The sequence below is a fragment of the Saccoglossus kowalevskii genome, chromosome 15 (assembly GCF_978046115.1).
Source record: "Saccoglossus kowalevskii chromosome 15, keSacKowa6.1, whole genome shotgun sequence".
NCBI classification, from domain to species: Eukaryota; Metazoa; Hemichordata; class Enteropneusta; family Harrimaniidae; genus Saccoglossus; species Saccoglossus kowalevskii.
The window spans coordinates 11,829,726-11,851,539 of record NC_140655.1 but is presented as its reverse complement, the minus strand read 5'-3'; the positions used below and the strand labels follow the sequence as shown (position 1 = coordinate 11,851,539).

Here is a 21,814-nt window from a genome sequence, read left to right as displayed (position 1 = left end):
CTTTGCGATGACTATTCATGTGAAATTCACTGAGATCACTGATCTGACAGGCACTTTCATTGTTCTCGTTCAGCTGTTGCTAGTCTTTGACTTTTTATTCTGCTTTTGTGACTTGAAATTGTAGTGTGAACCATACAGAATTGTGACTAGGTGACTCACTGTTTTCTTCATGTTTTGAACGCTATATTTTCCCCTATTTTAAAAGTGTCACGTTTTCAATTTGTTGATGTGTTTGAAGAATTATTTTGTTTCGGATCAAAAGGATCACGTGACATGTGCTAGCAATGGCTGCAGCGAATCACATCAAAGCGTGACAGACCAAGATGTCTTCGTCGATATATGGAAATTAGTATGATATGATAATGATAACACACAACAGGACATTGTTGTAATTATATAAACTAATTCTGCAATTTCTTGACATGTCTTCACGTTTTAGCATCAAAGAGACCGCATACTTCTTATGTCCGAAGCGTTGATTTCATATAGGTTTCACACCATTAGAATGTGCGGCGTGAATTTATTTTACTTTTATTGAACTTGATCTGCCAATCATGCAGGATCATTTCCGTCGTTCAGTCGACTCAACTCCAGTGTAAGACCCCAAAGTTAATTATATTCATTTCAAAAGTTTCCCACAAAACTAAAAAAAAACGTACCACATACATGCTGAAAAACGTTCTGAAAGACACATCGTCTTATCAGTAGGTTCAAGATATTCACACTGACCTAGAATACCTACCCACTTAAACTTGTTTCAATGGTGTTTCCTCAATTTCCACTCACCATTCAAATTAGTAACAAGTCGGAAGATCAATTTGTGGGTCAATACATTCTAAAAGGAAGATATATTATTTTTCGGGGAAGAGTTAGAAAGGGGGAATTAGCAATTCTTAGGGGGTCATTGCAAAAGAAGGGACCCATTTGGAGAGCAGCAATGATCCTCGTATCTGTTGCTGTTGCACGTGACTTGATCCTCATGTCTGTTGTTACATGTGACTTGCAGCTGTCAACTGTGTTTGTACTTCGATGCCCGCTTTGTCGGCTATGACTGGCTTCCGTGTGAGGTAGTATTGTTGTGTCCTGTTATTGGGGCGACTTGAGTTCTTGATATACTGAAGCTGCTGTTATGTCTTTAAACTTGTATTAGTACTACGGCTGTATCGCTTACTGGCAATGAACCAAGTGTGCCCTCATTTGCCACAAAGGAGCCAAAACTACCACCACCAAACAGACTGGACTCCACTCAGGTAAGTTGGGATCTTATTGGAATTGATCATGGTGCATAATATCATTAATAACATGTTCTGTCTGATGTGCTATTTGGAGATTATATTATAGCATTATGTAGCCATACGATAGAAGCTTGATGAATTATAAATTACATGTACTAGTATAAAATACAATTTGAATTTGTCTGTACACATGTTTGCTTTCACAGTTACCGTCCCATAAATTACGCCATTCGGTATGGCATGATTTGAGAGAAACCGACGTGAAGGGAAACGAACTAAACTGTCCACGGGTTAGGAAAGCGCCAGAGAAAAAAGAACACAACTTGTACAGAGTGACAGATGAAGACGGTAATAAACTGCATCATTCCAAAGTTGGAAAGGATAAATTAGATCACCGAAATAAAACTGAAAACTGGGAAAACTGTACGGTGAGTTACTCTCATTTATAGATACGTGTTACTCGCCTAAAAATAATGTATTTTGCATGTGTTATGTGTGCCAAATGTGACCAGTATTTATATCAGTTATTTTTTTATTAGTCCGCGTTCGGACGAAGTCCAAAAACGGGGACTTATAATTCGGTCTCCGTCCTTCTGTCCGTCCGTGCGTCCGTGCGTCCGTCCGGAGTCATATTTCAGATTCCCTTGGACCGATTCCGTTCATTCTTTGCATGTGCCTAGTACCTTATGTGGGACATATGCAAATGCAGTGGTTTAGCGATTCGATTCAAAATGGCCGACTGGCAGCCATCTTGTTTTTTGAAAATGTTGTATTTTGGACATGCTTTGTCAATTGTCATTCAAACTTGTACATAGATTATACATGTCCATGACGATTTATTTCGCAATTGGATCAAAGATGGTCGACTGGCAGGCATCTTGTTTTTGTTTTTTTATGCGGTATCTTGGACGTGCTCTGTCAGTTAAAATGTACTTTATACATGTTAGGATGCATGTCCATGACAATTTGTTTCAAAATCTGGTCAAGGATAGCCGATTGACAGCCATCTGACTTTTTGGCCTTACTACTATATTTCCACAATTTATGTACTATTTTCATTCGTATTTGGCACATACATCATACATATCAGTGTGTTTCATAATCAGATCAAAGATGGCCGAATAACTGCTGTTTTTATTTTGGTCATATTACTATGATTCAGTGGAAAAGCCGAAAATTGATTAATCATTATCTCAAATACTAATCATCTCATTTTAATGAAACCTCGTACATGGATGTCATAGGACACTGCACAGACCTGATAGTTTTTAGAGTAATATAAGTACATATTAATTACCTAATTTGCATATTTAATTGATTTTTTTTCAATGAAACTTGGTACATACTCAATGACTATGCAGAGATCAATTGTTTGCATAATTAGTTAATTTTCAGCTTTTCCACTGATATCTCAAGTACTAATTGTCACATTTCAATGAAATTTGGTACATAGATGCTCTAAGACAATAGACAGATCTGATTAATTTGAGTTAAAATCTGTACATGTTAATTACCTAAATTGCATAATTAACCAATTTTAAGCTTTCACACTAATACCGTAAAATTCCTTTTTGAGGCCGCAGCTTTAATAGAAGCCGCACCCCTAACTTGAGACATTGTTTCATGTTGAAATTGACAAGTTTTGATCCCAGGGAAAAGTCTGCAATATAAGCCGCACCCCAAACTTTCACAAACCAAACAGCCATCACATATTTCAGAAAAAGATATACCATTTAATTTTAAATTAAGGCATAATTTTTCGAACATTTCAATGATTCCCGACGCTTAAATTATATTCTAATTAAGGTTTTTCGTAGTCATTGACGCTTATTCCAGAGTACAGGTTTATTGTGGGTAACGTGACTGGGTAAACTGCGTTTCGACAATGAGCTGTTATTATCTTCAAAAGTGTTAAATTCTTCTTCAATGCTCAGCTTATCTTTCGAAAACAACTAATTTCTTGATTTAAAAAAAAATCATGCCGTTTTCCCATCAAAATCAAAGCCAAACGATCGCACTACAACAACGGTAAATCTCTTCCGTGTTTCGTTTACCATGAGGTCGCTGAACTACATTAACGTATTTAAAAGAGCTATGGTAATTTAATCACGTTGCCACCATCCAGCGTTTCGATTGGTTAATTAGCGACTTGACCTATCACGTCAACATAACAGTTTCAAGTCACTACCCTTACGAAACAGTTCTATAAAACTTCTATAGACTTGTATAGACTTCTGTAGAAATCTTATAGAATCTGAATAGACTTGACTTTTCTGTAGAATTTGTATAGATTTTCTTTATAGCATTTCTATAGACATTTTAAGGATTCTCTTTAGGTCTTTTATAAACTGATTGTATTTACATTAATTCTAATGAGGGGAGATTTCTTATATAATTTTTCATGTTTAAGTCAATATAGTGTATTATTAAAGTCTTATTTCTGATTAGTAGAATCTGTATAGAATTTCTAAAGAATTTCTGAAGAGCAGATCAACTCTGTTTACACAATGAGGTTTCATTATTAAATTGTATTCATCTCATTCTCGCTTGTAAACTCAAATCAGGAATGGAAAAATGGTTATAAGAGATGTTTTTCATTCCTAAAATTTATAAAAAAATATCTATCAAAAATCTATATGATTCTTTTAAAACTTCTATAAAACCTAATATTGTATGTTATAAGCCCTAAAATAAATGCAAAGCCAGCAATTATTGTAATTTCCACTAATGTGTAGTATTAAACTGAGATGGTCAGTACATGACATACTTGTAATTTGTTTTATTATTAACTTTCATTCATATTGCTTTCTAGGTAAATATTTTATAAAAAAACTATACGATTCTTTTAAAACTTCTATGAAACCTAATATTGTTTGTCAAAAGCCCAAAAATAAATGCAAAGCCAGCAATTATTATAATTTCCACTCATGAGTAGTGCTAAACTGAGGTGGTCGGGACATGACATACATGTAATTGTTTTACTATTAATTTTCATTCATATTGTTTTCTAGGTAAATATTTTATAAGAAAACTATACGATTCTTATAAAACTTCTATGAAACCTAATATTGTTTGTCAAAAGCCCAAAAATAAATGCAAAGCCAGCAATTATTGTAATTTCCACTAATGAGTAGTGCTAAACTGAGGTGGTTAGGACATGACATACATGTAATTTGTTTTACTATTAACTTTCATTCATATTGGTTTCTAGATAAATATTTTATAAAAAAAACTATACGATTCTTATAAAACTTCTATGAAACCTAAAACTGTATGTCATAAGCCATCATTTATTGTAATTGCTACTAATATGAAGTGCTCAACTGAGGTTGTCAGAACATGTGTTTTAAAATTTGTTTTCATTCCTACATTCTGTCAATCTATCCACCACCACCACCACCACCACCCCCCACTACTGAAGCGCCCTCAATTTTCATTCCTGACCAGACTGGGGTTCCCATAATGCAATGCACTTTTCAAAATGGCCGACTGTTGCTTAGTTGCTGTTGATTGTTCTCAGTTCAAATGTTTGAAGCATGTGTGCACCTTGCATTTATGCTGAGGGCAGGCACTCAGTGAAATAGCAGAGTACACATGGATACAAAATCAATGCACATTTATTTGGTGTCTGGAAGGAGTTGTGATCATAACCCAGACAGTTTTCTGGGATCTCCCCAGCTAGACAAGTTTGACAAAGATTCAAGACAAAGGAGATAATGCTGTCAGAGCATTATGAAGCCTGTAGATCGGTAAGTGGTTCAAATGTAATTGTTTTCCTGCCATGTAAATTCAAGTTTCATTTGAGAACAATATAAATGAAGATGACACACCATATTATAATTTTTTTCTTTCTTTCATTTTATTCCTTTGTTTACTATTTTTAAAATAGCGTCATGCATAAATTATGCAAATGAGGATTGTAAAGTAAACTTTACAATGACTGAGCATGTGTCTGAGTCTGGTCCTTGACAACTCTGTATTCTTAATTTGATTTTCAAAAATAATGATTTATAAATAGAGTGTCACATTGTGTAATTTGAAACTTCTGAAGTTTATTTCTAATGAATATGAGCTTATACATGGATAACATTTTCCTTAGATCCAGAATTAATTGTTTTTGCATCTCGGATGTAAGTTAAAAATGTGTGTACAACTTCTTTAGATTTTGTGTAAGTAAAACAAGTAAAACCAAAATTAAAGAGAAATTCAACTTTCATGAAAAAACAATAAAAATTTAAGTTAAAAAATAACTGCATACGCACAATCATTATTGAATTAATGCTAAAGAATTTGATTGATACAACACCCATACAAAACTTTGTTTCATGGTTATTGAAGCCCATTCAAGGATACAAAATCATGACGAAAATGAATAGGTAAACTCTGTTTAACAATTAGCTGATATCGTGCTGAAAAGTGTTAAATACTGTAGAATACTTTATTTTCGCTTGGAATTTATTTTCGCTGAAGGGATGATTCCGTGAAAATAAAATCTAGCAAATATACTTTTTTCCTATATTTCACATTAAACTCATCAAAAATCAGTGGAAATAAATTCCAAGCAAAACACCCAAAAAGCCTTTTCAGTGAAAATTATTTCCAGCAAAAATAAAGTATTCCACAGTACTTTTTCAATTTATCTTCAATTTATCAAAAATTCCTGGATATGTTTAACCCTAACCATTCGGAATTGTTAACAACCAGTTTGACTTATCAGGTCAAATAATGCGTACAATTTCAAGTCAGCTGATGCATAAAATAAACATGGCGGGTTTTATTTTACATTGAGTTTGTGTGTGCAGCGATCATGAACATTTGCTGCTAGAATGAAAATAAATTTTACTTGTACATCTACTTCATGACAAACCAACAAACTGATATTTTATATGCATTTATGATTACGACTGAGTAATAATCAACAATTGCAACAAAACAATTAAGTTTCACCTGTGAAATGCATTTACTAACCCAAATTAAAACCAGTGCATATTATTACATTAAATTAATTAAGTTTCACCTGTGAAATGGCATGATCATTTGCTCCTAATGTACATGTAGTACATTTTTATTTAAGTTGTTTTTACTTGTATTTAATAACCCAAATTAAAACCAGTGCATATTGGTACATTAAAGTAAGAGTACTTTTTGTATTTCTTTGAAATAGGTACATGCCATTTTAATGAATTTGAATTTAGGTAAATGAGTGAATTCTTGAAATTATGGTTTAAATTAGCTAAAATAACATGCTTTAAAGTATTTTAGAACCAGTTGAAGGTCTTAATTTTATTCTCATTAGACGTCTAAAATATAATACCGACTACAATATTCTTGATATCTGCAACCCCTGTCATGACAATTGTATTCCAAATAATTTAGTATATAGGATTTAGGGTTGTGTTCACCTTGAACCTAATCAAGTTTGCTATTTTGAAAACAAAACTAAATATTCCATTGCACAAGAATGATAAAACACTACTGCATCGTAATGACATCAGTTGTATTTAGCATCATACTGTATATGCAAGTAGAATGCTGCTATAACAATGTGTACATTTATTAATTTAGTTATTTTGTTTTGTTTCATTACAGACTGTAGTATCAGCAGTTCTTCAAGTCCAAAGTGTATGATGCAGTTGTAATCATAAGAAAGAAAAGCTTTTTACTCTGTTATCGCAATTTCTAGCAAAAAAACTATTATGCGGTTCCTACCATTTACACCTACTTAACCACATTGATATAAGTTTAATTTATTGACAAAGTATATATTTACTTATTGCAATTTTTTTGAGTCTGTATGAAACTTCAGAGGAATTATTTAATATATGACATAAAACATGTATTGTGCTCGTTATTTTTTCAAGATTGGATGTGAATTATGTATGTAAATGCTACAGCATTTAACTTTGATAGACATTGTATATAATTTCTATAGAGATTTATAGAATGTCTATAGGAGTTTTATAGAATGTCTATAGGAATTTTATAGAATGTCTATAGATGTTTTATAGAATGTCTATAGGAGTTTTATAGAATGTTTATAGGAGTTTTATAGGATGTCTATAGAATGTTTATAGGAGTTTTATAAGATGTCTATAGAAGTTTTATAGAATGTTTATAGGAGTTTTATAGGATGTCTATAGAAGTTTTATAGAATGTCTATAGGAGTTTTATAGAATGTCTATAGGAGTTTTATAGAATGTCTATAGGAGTTTTATAGAATGTCTATAGGAGTTTTATAGAATGTCTATAGGAGTTTTATAGAATGTCTATAGGAGTTTTATAGAATGTCTATAGAAATTTTATAGAATGTCTATAGGAGTTTTTATAGAATGTCTATAGGAGTTTTTATAGAATGTCTATAGGAATTTTATAGAATGTCTATAGATGTTTTATAGAATGTATATAGGAGTTTTATAGAATGTTTATAGGAGTTTTATAGGATGTCTATAGAAGTTTTATAGAATGTTTATAGGAGTTTTATAGGATGTCTATAGAAGTTTTATAGGATGTCTATAGAAGTTTTATAGAATGTCTATAGGAGTTTTATAGAATGTCTATAGAAGTTTTATAAGATGTCCATAGAAGTTTTATAGAATGTCTATAGGAGTTTTTATAGAATGTCTATAGGAGTTTTTATAGAATGTCTATAGGAGTTTTTATAGAATGTCTATAGGAATTTTAAAGAATGTCTATAGATGTTTTATAGAATGTCTATAGGAGTTTTATAAAATGTTTATAGGAGTTTTATAGGATGTTTATAGACGTTTTATAGAATGTCTATAGGAGTTTTATAGAATGTTAATAGAAGTTTTATAGAATGTTTATAGAAGTTTTATAGAATGTCTATAGGAGTTTTATAGAATGTTTATAGAAGTTTTATAGGATGTCTGTAGGAGTTTTATAGAAGTTTTATAGGATGTCTATAGGAGTTTTATAGAAGTTTTATAGGATGTCTATAGAAGTTTTATAGAGTGTTTATAGAAATTTTATAGAATGTCTATAGAAGTTTTATAGGATTTCCATAGAAGTTTTATAGAATGTTTATAGGAATTTTATAGAATTTTCTAAAGAACTTTTATAGAACAACGGGCGAAAATGCTATAAAACTTTTATATGTTTTCTATAGAAATTCTTTGAAAAACTTCTATAAAAATCAATAGAAAAATGTTGATGGAAGTCTATAGAAAGTCTATCAAAAGTTTTATAGACTTTCTATAGAACATTTTCGTAAGGGTAAAGATGTTTGAACTAACATGGCGGATATCATGGCGGATCGAGCATTTATATGTGACCAAAATCATTCGCTTGCGGTGAAACTAATTTGAATTTTCACAACAATTCAACGAATTTATATTTTGTACATTATTGTAATCACTACTGATTAATAATCAGCAATTGTAACACTTCGAAAACAAGTAAGTTATTCACTTGTGTGAAACGCAGCATGACCGTTACCGTGATCATTTGCTACTAAGAATGCATTCGTTTTTGTTTTGACTTCTTTTAGAATATACTTTTCGTTATCAAAAATAAGAAAATAAATATATATTACATTAAATAATATACTGAGTATTTTTTCGTTATCATTTTTTTTATTGACTTTTTTATTTTAATTTCCCCGATGTCTAGATTAAACATGGAATGTACTGTCACTCTGTCTGCACGGTTACTAAAAGAGTGACCGGTGCTAACGAATAAGTCCATTCTAGAGATTGTAGTATACAGTACCGTAATCTGCAAATGCATACAAATCTATTTGTAGATATTATTTATTGTGCAGTATGTTATACAGTGTGAAATTTCGTTTGTGTACAAGTTTGTCTGTGTGTAAAAATTCGAAAGTGCCTTAGAATCGCAACAAAGTTGCAATCGAGTGTCGTGCATCTCATTAGCATATCATTATCCCTTCTGGCCTTTGTTTTCTGAAAAAAATTCCCACTGTTACCGAAGTGAATGCTCTAATTAAAGCCGCACCAAGACTTCACGCATCTAAATTCGTCCATTGAAAAAATGAATTTTAGTTAAAGCCGCGGCCTCAAAAAGGAATTTTACCGTATCTGAAGTACTAATTATGCTATTTCAAGGGAACTTGGTACACAAATGGTCTGTTACATTGTGCAGACCTATTCAGTTTTACACTCAAATCGGCCTTCTCTGTGTTGTGTACAGTCTGGATATGTCTTAGAACTTTAACACCACTCTACGATGATCATTCTAACCTCACTAACTTCAATTGACGCATTAGATTATTGTTTTTTTCTGCTATTGCATAAAAAAGACTGCTGCATGCAACAAATTTAGAAAACAATGATTACAATTTTTGTTTATTATAAAAGACTCCACGGATAGCCAAAATAAATTATGGGAAAAACAACGCCATTTATAAGTTTTGTTTCTGTTGATTTGGTGCTGGGTAATACTAATTCTGTCTTGCTGACGTGATCTATTTCAGATGTACACACCTGACATTGTGCATGAATTATTTTGAACACTTTAAGGTAAGTATTCATTTAACATGTAAACACTATGGTAAGTCTTAATATAGACAATAAATGTTGTTTTTGTATGCTCACATACAATGATTATGCATTACAATGGTATGTGTACATTACGTCTGGTTTCTATTGCTGGTACACACAGGCAGTTTATTTGTATAATACTGTAAAACAATTTATTTTCACTATTTCGATGTTTCAAGCCATTTCACTGTTGTTTTTCTAAGTCCATGAACTTGACAGGAAAACAATGAGTTCTATTGTTATTCTTTATGTTCACATAAAACCAGCAAATAATTAATGCATTTACAGTAAACTTGTTTTCTTTTCTTATAAAGGCTGTACTTTCTTGATATTTTCAAGTATCATTTTTGGGGGTTTAGAATTCATGTTTTTTTTGACCACGTGTTATTAGTGCTTGCTGAACACGAATGTGCTGGGAATGTAGGCTCATAACTTGAACATGCATGAACCAATTTGATTTAAATTTGGTACACATGTCAGGTTGTGGTCTATAATCACCAAGTGATAAATAATTGTCATTGTGGTCTTGTTATTTGTACAAATACTGAGCCCTCATGATGCTTTGTATTTTGAAATTGTCACTAAATTTGTTATTTTTTCATGAAAATGGATTGTTTTTTTATTTTCTCAAATTCAGTAATAAAAGCCGTGACTTAGACACTTGCGTGGTGACCATAATATTTTGCCCCCAAATTGTATTTGTGACACTTCCAGGTTTCAACGTTTACAGTCATATCAGTTAAAATCTCACATATTGTACACGTTTTATTTTAATTTTCAGTACCTTCCCAAAGCCCCACAATTGAAGATCTTAAACCTTGCTGACAATCATATCCAAACTCTGGATGGACTTGCAGTATTAAGGAAGCGGACACCACTGGAAAGTTTAGACTTGAGAGGTAATCCCCTCGTCTTTACAGATAATTATCGATACAGGTGAGATATTTCACTAAAGTCACTCTCAATGTTATGTTCATTTATGTATACAATGTGTAGAATTTGAATTATAGACAAGGCGTGTATAATACCCAGATGTTGCCATGTGCAGGGCAACCCAATGACCTCTAAAATCTCTCAAAATTCAAAAGTCACATATGACATCTGTCATTTTTACTCATTTTGCTTATAGCTGTGTATGCTAAATTGAAACATGGGGAATACCGGTGTACGCGTTGTTTCATTCACAAATCAATGAAATTAAAACTTCTGGAATATCGACACAATTTATTTAAACCACCATAATTTAATCCAATGAATACCAACATTTCTACAGAATTGTATACTACCGGATTCTGCCGTAAATTTGCCCAGGGCTGTTAAACGGCAGTTCGGGTTTAAAAAAAAAATGGGACCAAGAAACCGCCCAGGGCGATTTTTCTGCAGTTTTTTAAGGTGGTATTTTAATCTTTTCTGATGACTAAAAGGTTTCGCCGTAGTCGCCCATTCAAGAGGATTGATGTTTATTGTGACTAGCGTGAATGGTTATCTTCGTTTCGACAGTGAGCTGTTATCGTTGTAAACAATGTTAAATTATTCTTCAAATGCTCAGTTTATCTTTTAAAAACAACTATTTTTTATTTAAAAACAAATCATGCCGCTTTTCCATCAAAATTCAAGCCAAAAGATCGTACAACAACATCGGCAAATCTCCTTCATGCTGCGTTCAATAACATTAACATTTATATGAGCTATGGTATTTTGAACTCTTTTCCATCGTTTTCATTGGTTAATTATTGATTTGACCGTCAGAACACAGTCTCAGGTCAAACATGGCGGATATTCATTTCTACAGCATCGAGGAGATATGAGTGCAGAAAATGTGATCGGAATCATTCGCTTACGATGAAACAAGTTGAAATTTATTTGTATTTCATAACAATTCAACAAATTTATCTTTTTGCACGTTATTATAATCATTACTAGGTAATAATCAACAATTGTAAAACGCAGCATAACCGGATTGCGATACCGCGATCATTTGTTACTAAGCAATGTAGTTGCAGTTCGTTTTTATTTGAAACTTCTTTTACTAATAAAATGAAACAATATAATTATATTTGGCGCACGAGGTTCGTTAATGTGATTGTCTACTTTATAATCCAGCAAGAAAAAAATGTATAAAATTTTCGAATAGCTTCTGTAATGGTTTCTTTGGTTTTGGGTGGACCAACTGTCGGTGTTGAAAATCGGCTTAGGTGGATTTTTCAATGAAAATATAAGCCCCCTAAACATATTTGATGATATTTTTTTGAAAATTTGAACCCCAAATAAGGGCCCACCAGCCGTGAAACCGCCAAGGGAGATTTTTGGAATGGGCAAATTTACGGCAGAATCCGGTACATGCGAAATTTTAAATGTCGCAGTCATGTTTTCATGATACAGCAGCCAAATGCATCATTTCTTTTAAGATATGCATATGTGGAGTAATTAATGCAGTTTTAATTTTTATCCACTATCTTCTACATTGACACCACTCCACATAAACACGTTCTTGGGCAATATAAAATCTTTAATTTAGGCGCCGGGGAAGAGTGAAACTCTTTAATTCGGTTCTAAAATAGGCGAAACGAAACATTGAAAAATGTCAATTAAAAAAATTGTTGGCATTTTCACAAAAAAATACTATATGGTATATTTACCTTATTCAACCGCGTTATACAGAATGAAGCATTTATAACTAACACGTATAATATTATGTTATCTTTTCAGAGTATTCAAGACTTTACCAGATTTAAAGGAACTTGATGGTATTCCAAAACTGTCAACTGACGATACACAGGAATATTATGGTGATAATGCATCCTCCTGTGTAGTATCTTAAGATCATTTAACAATATAATGAAAAAGAAATGTAAACAGCAGTGTGGTATGTTCCTTCAATACAGTGGAGAGAATTGACATTCCTATACCAAACTGTATTTGACCTAATAGAAGCACATCTTTGTGAAAAGTGCACACAAGACAAACACATTTCTGTTATTTATATAAGCGTATAGTACTAATAGACTCGATTCTAGTCCTTGGCTGCTGCTCTTACTCGGCTCTATTGTTTTTACAGATTTATTCAAACGACAAGTCTGTACCTCAGTAGAAATTATATTCCATCTACTGTACTCTTACTCGTATCTCTGTGCATGATCTAGTTAAACACAACTGTTTTATTTAGCAATTATTGCCACGACACTGCCTTCTCGGCACATCAATTGCATGACGAATAATAACTAAAACTACCATGATTGGTTAGCGGTACACAACAGAGATACACAAACCCACTGCTGCCAAGATTCTCCAGTCTGTGTCCCTGTATATAATAAGTACCATTGAGGGCAGTATACCAGTAACTGCGACACCGGCTTGAAATAGTGACTAGCTAATAGAGCAAGTATGGTACCACAGTAAAACTTGTCTAAACCAAACCCTATGCCAACTGGGATCCAGTCAATAAACTGACCACTAATTTCTCAGATTACTTCTAATTTACTTACCAAAATACCTCTGACTGGATTCATCTTGTTTCCTGTAAATTCTGTAAATCACAAAAGGTACATCACTTTGGTTTACACAGGTTAATATTATTTAAATTACATTTCCTGTTTTACGTTATATTGTACAAAAATGTAAATAGTATTTTTGATATTGTACATTTACAAAGCTTATTTTGTAAAATTTATATCATATTTAAGATGTTATTTTACATGTAAATGATTCCATATTATCTTTGTATATTATCTTTCAAAGGCTGTATCAGTTTTTAATCTAATAATTATACATGCAACTTCACCAATAGAGAATTTTCCATTCATTCCAACATCCTGCATTATACGTGAAAACGTAGAAACAAAACAATCAAAGGTCATCATGTAAGATTGTACAAACATAAAAGTATTTTGAGGCTTTTTCGCTCTCAATAATGTCCTATATAATTTGATGGTCAAGGAAGAATATCTCAACACCATATTACCCTCTGAAGGATCACTTTCTGGGCATTAAAAGAAAATTCTAGTTCAAAATCAAATGATTTGTGTATCATCACAAAACGTTCGGTCCATGCCATTAATTCATTATACAAGATGTCACAGTGGACGGAAAGTCACCAATTGTTGGGCAAAAGCAGTTGGTATGGCAACAAATTCGGAAATATTGGAGCACTAAAGCTATATAATACACTTGACAGAAACACTGTTGCTGGGTCTGTTGAATAATATTTCTTGTGAACTGTACAAAACTCAAAAACCCTTATGATGCTTACAGGGGGGGGGGTCAGTTGATACAATTGCCGTACAAACGGGTACACATGTAATATATCACATCATAATATACTGTAAACAAATGATTGTAATGTTTTCAACTGGGTAAACAATATAGAAATCACGAATTGCTAGATAAAAATTATTAGTGTTTTGATGTAAATATGTACATAATACACAACAAATATCACTTATTTTATTATATTCAAGGACAATTTGCTATTTAGTATCAAAATTATATTTATTCAAGGTATACAAACACTACTGGATTGTAGAATACAAGGAAAACATTTCTAATTTATGTGTCAACGAGTCTGTAAATTTTAAATTATAGACAAAACAAAACTAAAAATAGAATTGTTAATTTAGAATACATTTTGTTTTTCAATAAATAACCAGCTGGATCTGGTGTTCATTTGACAATTGATTGTACCCAGTATGTTATTTCATTTGTATTTTAAAGTTGGCTATTCCTTCTAATACTGTGACAGGAGTGAAGATGCTAGTACGTGAATCGACTAGCTGTTGTCTATGGACATCCCTGCTTTTCATTTACACTGTCGTCTACGGACAGCCCTGCTTTTCAATTACATTGTCGTCTACGGACAGTCCTGCTTTTCAATTACATTGTCGTCTACGGACAGTCCTGCTTTTCAATTACATTGTCGTCTATGGACAGTCCTGCTTTTCAATTACATTGTCGTCTATGGACAGTCCTGCTTTTCAATTACATTGTCGTCTATGGACAGCCCTGCTTTTCAATTACATTGTCGTCTATGGACAGTTCTGCTTTTCAATTACATTGTCGTCTATAGGAGGTATAATTGTAGTATGAACCTATAAAGCATTGAAATTCACAATTCATGTTCATACACTGAATGCTCTCAGTTTCACCAATGATGTACAGGTTTGCACCAAGAACTTCTAAACATCATTGGAGAAACTAACTACTATTTTTACCAACTGCAGGCTATATGAATTGTTAAAAATTAGAAGCAATATTACATATTGTCAGTTCCATAAAATAGATTTCCTGGAAATTGATGTTATGATTAACCAAGACATTGTTAAAATTAGCTACAAATTAAATACAAATCTGAATAAATGGGCAAAGAAAACTGGATGCTGATCCATACTCAACACCCACCCCCTACATTGCGTATAATGGTTGTCAAAAATGTCAATTATGCCACAATGTGCAGGCTTATAGTCATGCATGGATGTTGACATTGGCACAGACTCCCATAATGCATCGTTCTTTTTTTTTACCAACTTGAATGACAGAATAATTACATTTCAGATGTCACCAAACAGATCTACATAGGACAACTAAAAATGATTGCAGGATTGATTACACCTTCAATACAATACAATCAAAATCAGTACTTACAATGACTAGTTTATTATAAAATCACCTCGTTTTCTGGTATAGATAATAATATATCAGAACACAAACCATACATCTGTGATATTTTGGGTTTAAACGCATGGAATACAGAAACTATAAATCCATAAAAATTTCACAAATATTAAATTTCAAACTACTTATTTTTTTAATGATAAAAAATGGTTAAAATATATGTATTGGCTAAATATAATCTTATGTCTGCTAAAATATGAAAAGTTGTAGCGTAATGCCTGAAAAGATGACTCAAAATTATCAAATACTGACTTGCATATTTAGATGGCGAAATCGCAAAACAAAATTTTAAAGTGACTTCAGATTGTTTGAAATTTTGTGAATTTCAAAATTACATTACATAAAATTTACTATCAAGGCATAAATTTGTTTTATATCAAATATTTTTAAAATGACAATTGAAAACAACCAATCACATGTCTTGGATAAAAACAGGCGCCCTCTAGCCACGACCTTAACACCTGCTTTGACACTGGCTTATTTCCCAAAACAGATACGTTTAACATTTTAACAATCTATTCCAAAAAACAAAATTAGTACAACTCTCGGCAAATATCACTAATTTTAAACAAATTTGATGGTATACATCTTGTGTACATGGCAGTAAATTGGACAATTAATTGAGTGAACACTGCAAAGACTCACAGGTAATAGGCATTACCAAATGGATTTTACAGCAAATGAAAGCATCTTTAAATTGAAACGCGAGGATCGTCCAAGATAACTATTTTAATATTTTTTTAAACCCCCCCTCCCAAAAAAAATTCACACCTTCTTGCAATGCGTGGTAGTTACAATTGAAATTACACATCTGTACAAATAGAGAACTAGGGTTATGTAGAATAGATACAATTTGTAAATGGCCGATTCATTTATTGAGGAATACAAGGTTAATTATTTACAACTATTGATAATTAAACTTATTTAAACTATTGTGCAAATATTTTCATACAGTTATTCCCATAATCAGCCACTACAACCTTACCAAATGGTTTATCATTTGTGACACAGATACCAAGGGGTAAACTCAACCCATCAGCAGGACTATCAATACGACATACAAATTGACCATGGCAGTCATACTTCTGAACCCTATTATTATTATAATCACTCACATACACATATCCATCTGTATCAGTAGCTACACCTGAAGGATTATGTAGTTGACCATCAGAATTTCCATGACTTCCGAACTTGAATAGAAATTCTCCTTCACCAGTCAGTACTTGTATGCGGTGGTTCCAGCTATCTGCCACAATGAGATTACCTTTACTATCAGTAGAAATTCCCCAAGGAGATTGAAACTGACAGTCCCCATCACCCTGTGATCCGAATGACTTTATATATCTCCCATCTTGGTTGTAGATTCTTATACAATGGGAATTATAGTCAACAACATATACCCTTCCATTCACAGGGCTAATGCTAATACCCCTAGGATATGTCAGTTCCCCAATGCCAAAACATCTAATTAGTTCAAAATTGTTATTACATACAACTACTTGTTTGTTATTATCATCTACTATGAAATAATTACCATCCTGTGACTTTGCAGCAAAGTATGGATAGAATGGTTTATTAAAACCAATGAATTGAATCATTCGTTTATGTTTTCCATCCAAGGTCAGTAATTGAAGTCGAATATTTTTACTGTCACAAACTAATACATTCCCTTCACTGGTTATCAGGACATCACGAGGGTAACTAAACTGACTCACTCCTGATCCGTTCTTACCATAATTACCCATCAACCCCTTCTTAGGAATTACATTAATCTTAACAGGTGAACCCTGCACTGATTTGTTATTCACTAAAACTGTCAATTCATGCACCCCTTCTACCTTAGCCTGATATGTCAGACTACAAGTCCCGTCTTTACTGTCAGTCACTTCTACTTCTTCTATCGTGTTGGATGGAGTCTTCATTTTAGATTGGATTTTCTGTTTTAGTGCCACAAAGTCCACCACATTGCCATCAGTTGTTGCCATGGTTATGGATACATCATCACCAGTCCTATATGTGGATACATCTTTCATCTCCAAAATGTATTTGTTGTGAAGTATCTCACCCAGAGTTTTGGTCTCACAAAAGTCATCATAGCATTGAAACTCGATGTAGTAGTCTTCAGCTGGACGCTGTTTGGTGTCTAGCTCCAGCAGTTCATCTATCTGTGACGTCATTCCCTTCTTAGCAGACATCAGTTGTGCAGCATTCCCATAATTCATTAGATGTGTGGCAAAGTCACGTGCATGTTTCATATCACTTTCAGCAATTTCCAGTTCATTCAATTGCGCATGCAAATTCTGTTTTCTCTCACTGAAAACATTGTTCATTTCATGCAATAACGCTTCACCGTTTTTACGAATTTTAGCCGTGATTTCCGCCACCACCGTCTCAATGTGAACATTTAGTTTATGTTCTTGCTCACTAAATCGATTTTCTAGCAGTTCTGTCATCTGCTGAACGTTTTCTTTGCTCTCCTTCGCTTCTTTTTCTTTCTCTGCTAGCATGTTTGTCACCTTGGTCAAATCCGTGGTATACTGGGAGGCAGCGTCTTTCAGATATCGGCAATTATGTTCAGTTATTTTATGATTTAGAGCGGTACACGCGACGCAAATTGGAATATCACAGGTATCACAATGTAATTCCAGTTGGTTACCAGGGTGATGACTACAGTAGACAGGTGGTTGAACCGTAGCAATATCAGCGGACTTTGCAGCCTGGTACGTTTGTAGTGACATCAGGTTATGGGACTTCGTAGACGGAAGTCGTTTATGGGTCGATATACAAATGTCACACAGTCCTATTGTACAATCAATACAATGGGTGGTCATCGGATCTCGCTGACACCCTTCACATTTTTGTACTTCGTTTGTCCTTTTGTCTCGTTTTCCAAGTAAGACGACCAACTCGTTTAAAAAGACGTTCGACTGCACACTGCTGGCTCCTTTTGTGAGGTCATGAACTCGTCTACACAATGGGCAGGGTATATTCTTACCTCCCGATTTCTCTACCAGTTTGTCGACACACTGCTCACAGAAACTGTGCAGACACGGTAGAATCTTGGCATTACGGTATCTCTCAGAACACACCGTACATACAAGAAAGTTGTCATCGATTTTTTCAAGTATTTTCGATACTGCCGTAGCCATGGTTAGCCAACAGTTGTCACGTCTATCGGTTTTATCTTACAATACTTCCGCCTGCGCTTTGTGTCAAGGTTCAAAAACCACGTGATATAAATACAATGAATGGGGTGACGTCGTTGCACAGAAAAAGAGTGTTGATGTTACGAATTGCAATAAAAAATTTCAATTTAGTCGATTAGGGTGATAATACCTATTGCCAATACACTGTTGAGCGATCCCTGGTAACATCGCCCTCAATAAGCAGGTCTGGTAGACTTATCTAATCACGTGGCATAAATACTAAGAATTACGACTATTTATTCGGAAAGACTGCGTCAATGTCAATCACGTGACTGCATTGAACATACGGGTATTTATCATAAAGTGACATCTACAAATCACTGACGTATACGAGGCCTTGTTCCACATTACCAAAAAAAAAATTAGGAAACAAGAACATATATTTAATTATTTGAACGAAATATACCATTGTTTTTTTTATTCAATAAAAAAGTAACTTCATGAACAGAAATCATAATCATGAACAACATTTTCCCCAATATTGTCAAGATTATTGTACGATTAAATCCAACTTACCGATTTTCATGAATCTGATATGGGGTTCATTTCGTTGGCTTAAACATATCCGCTCTACGGTTTCCTATCCGTTCATCCCTGTATTATGTGGAGGTAGTGACCTGGAACAAATTTAAAATGCCCCACAAGCGCAAATTCTGAACAACTGCAAGACACAAGGGTTCATTCCTATACGTGCTCCCATCGCATGTAGTAATGAGTCACAGTCACTTGGGCTGAAATTCAATAAATACTATTTAAAAAAAAAAATCACCCGCTATACGCATATAAATAAACTTATTATTTATATTCGTATAGCGGATAACTTTAAAAAAAAATAGTATTTATTGATTTTCAGAACCAAGTGACTATAATGAGTCCCTGTGTTGCCAGGTATTCCGCTACTCATTTAGACAAAGGTGTGAATTTGAACGTGTAGCAACAACACACATAACGGGTACGAATAATTGACTACTAGTATATATGATTAAGTGGTAGTAGTTTTACAACAGCGTGGCTATCACGGAATTTGTCTTTTTGTGGTTAATATTATTTGAACAACATGAAACGAAATATATGGATTCTCGTACCACAGATTTACGCCAACAAAATTGAAAGTGCATACGTCTTTGATACATTTATAAACTCATCACTGATTTATACAACATCTTAGGGTCAGATATCACATTTACCTTGCGTGTGACATTCTGAGCAATGTCTGCAGATGTTCGAGTTACGCCCTCTATCGACAAGATTTCAGGGTTGTTAAGCAGAGAAAGAGGGCAACGATTATTAAAAATGTCTTAAGACTTTGTTTAATCACGAGTGTGCATTGCAAATAATGTTAAGGTGGTTGGAGTTCACTCATCTATTTTATTATGATACTGTGTTGTGACGGTCTATCATTATAATTCACCAAAATGCGATTAAAGTTATACATATTTATATGGTAATCACTTTACGGTGAAGGATGGATCATACAAAATCCGAAAAGTTTTCAGGGGGGAAATTGCAAACATACATTTGTTACAAAAAAATGCAAATAAGGTCTGGACGCAAACAATTTTGTTTTAGATGAAGCAATTTTGCAAATTTAATCTTCAAAAAAATATTGCCTCTGTGCGCGAAGTAAAAAAAGGTAAAATGTTTATAAAAAGTTCATTTTTCCCTCCAGAATTATGCACAGAATAATACACAATCGTTGTTTGTATTATATTTACGTAACTAGTGACTATGATGAAATCTCCCGTCCTTCTGAAGATAATACTTTGCATGGTACGTTCACAATTTTATGTGGCAGATCTCAAACTGAGGCCACGTGAACACCATCAAATAGCAAACATGAAAAGGGAACAGCCCTATAGATTTAGAATATTAAAAGTGAGCCATGGACCAAACATTATTTTTTTGAAGTTCAATATTACACGTAGGAGTGGAATGGTTGTATAAACAAAAGTAACATTAAGGTTCATATTTTAAAATATTAAAAATCAAGAAAGAATACAAAATAAAAATTACGATACTGTCACAAATATTATAATTATGAATTGTTAAGCATGTTAAAGTTTAGGCGCCTAACACCAACTGTTCGAGGTCACCCAGAGACGAAGTATTAATTTAATTTTTATCTTGAATAATATTGTTATCTCCTACAAATATTATATTCGTATTAGTATTAGTCGTTATACATTGTTGGTATTATGTCATATTCACGCAACTCGTGGTGTTACAGAACCGACACTCGCGTTACGTCAGGGCCGTTACGTATGCAGACAACAATCGAATGTCGAAAATATGAAATTACGTAAAAGTAACAAAAACACGTTTACCTAAATTTGATGGAAATGCTGTGGTTGCAGTTAATGTAATCAGTTGAAACAACATAATATAATCGTGCGACGAACATAGTTTAATACCAATTTGGTACGCGAGGTATTATCAACACAACAAACCCGTTCCCATCATTTTTATAAACATTTGTAATTTTCACAATTCAAATAAGTCAGGCCAAAAATTTATAAATCGTGTGATAGAATGACATTGGAATATTTTCAAAGATATCACTCCACACTGGGCTCGTTGATTGGATTCAACTGCTTTTTAAAATTTATAAATATTCAAAAAATGCGGAAGGAAAGGGGTTTGTTGTGTCAACTTATGGGTATCATTAACAAATAGAATAAAGGACGGGTTAGTAATACTAATTAGATTCAGAATATAAATAATTGAGGATGCTTCGACGGCTTGTGGCATTCTGTTACTAACTCGCAGTTTTGAAATTTGAAGTAATTTAACAACGCCACGTGAGCCTGCATGGAAGTTACGTGAACCATTGTCCCCAAACGTTAAACTTGAAGGCGTTTGTGAACCGCCAATTGAAAATGGATGAAGTTTGTATAAAAAAATACAGTTTTCACGTGCAGATCTACAACATGGATGTTCATGGAAAATGAAATCAATGCTTAGACAGAAAACAGGAATATAATGCATTGTTTAGTCAATAGCCGTGATTGGTACATGGAATAAAAAAGAATAAAAGAATAAAATAAAAAACGGTACATTTAATTTAACAAAATGACAAAATAATAAAGAATAACAACTTGAATGCGATGTAAAATAAAATAATTACCGGTTAGCGGCATTAAAAGAAATTTTGAATAATTTTAGAGATTACCAAACTAGTAATGCG

General features: G+C 33.2%; 2 protein-coding genes and 2 long non-coding RNA genes across 4 annotated transcripts; 3 read left to right on the top strand and 1 right to left on the bottom strand.

The window, feature by feature from the left end:
* Window positions 1-1,176: 1,176 nt before the first annotated feature.
* Window positions 1,177-1,534, top strand: LOC146733949 (uncharacterized). The gene is made up of 2 exons (XR_014931665.1): window positions 1,177-1,250; window positions 1,442-1,534. It is a non-coding gene; the product is annotated as an uncharacterized LOC146733949 (long non-coding RNA).
* Window positions 1,535-4,701: 3,167 nt separating this feature from the next.
* On the top strand, window positions 4,702-7,070 carry LOC146733948 (uncharacterized). Its single transcript, XR_014931666.1, has 2 exons — window positions 4,702-4,984; window positions 6,825-7,070. It is a non-coding gene; the product is annotated as an uncharacterized LOC146733948 (long non-coding RNA).
* A 1,801-nt stretch (window positions 7,071-8,871) lies between these two features.
* On the top strand, window positions 8,872-12,664 carry LOC146733947 (acidic leucine-rich nuclear phosphoprotein 32-related protein-like). The gene is made up of 4 exons (XM_085508429.1): window positions 8,872-8,900; window positions 9,688-9,733; window positions 10,536-10,690; window positions 12,464-12,664. Exons 1-4 carry the CDS (start codon window positions 8,872-8,874, stop codon window positions 12,573-12,575), a joined length of 342 nt encoding a protein of 113 aa, XP_085364555.1. The 3' UTR covers window positions 12,576-12,664.
* Window positions 12,665-15,380: 2,716 nt separating this feature from the next.
* LOC100371427 (tripartite motif-containing protein 2-like) lies at window positions 15,381-18,632 on the bottom strand. The gene has a single exon (XM_006820010.3). It carries the CDS (start codon window positions 18,571-18,573, stop codon window positions 16,351-16,353), a length of 2,223 nt encoding a protein of 740 aa, XP_006820073.3. The 5' UTR covers window positions 18,574-18,632; the 3' UTR covers window positions 15,381-16,350.
* Between the last annotated feature and the right edge of the window lie 3,182 nt (window positions 18,633-21,814).

Coding starts and splice junctions, on each gene's coding strand:
- LOC146733947 (XM_085508429.1), top strand. CDS start 8,872: ATGGAATGTACTGTCACTCTGTCTGCACG. Junction 8,901..9,687: donor ACTGTCACTCTGTCTGCACG/GTTACTAAAAGA, acceptor GATCTATTTCAG/ATGTACACACCTGACATTGT. Junction 9,734..10,535: donor ATTATTTTGAACACTTTAAG/GTAAGTATTCAT, acceptor TTTAATTTTCAG/TACCTTCCCAAAGCCCCACA.
- LOC100371427 (XM_006820010.3), bottom strand. CDS start 18,573: ATGGCTACGGCAGTATCGAAAATACTTGAAAAAATCGATGACAACTTT.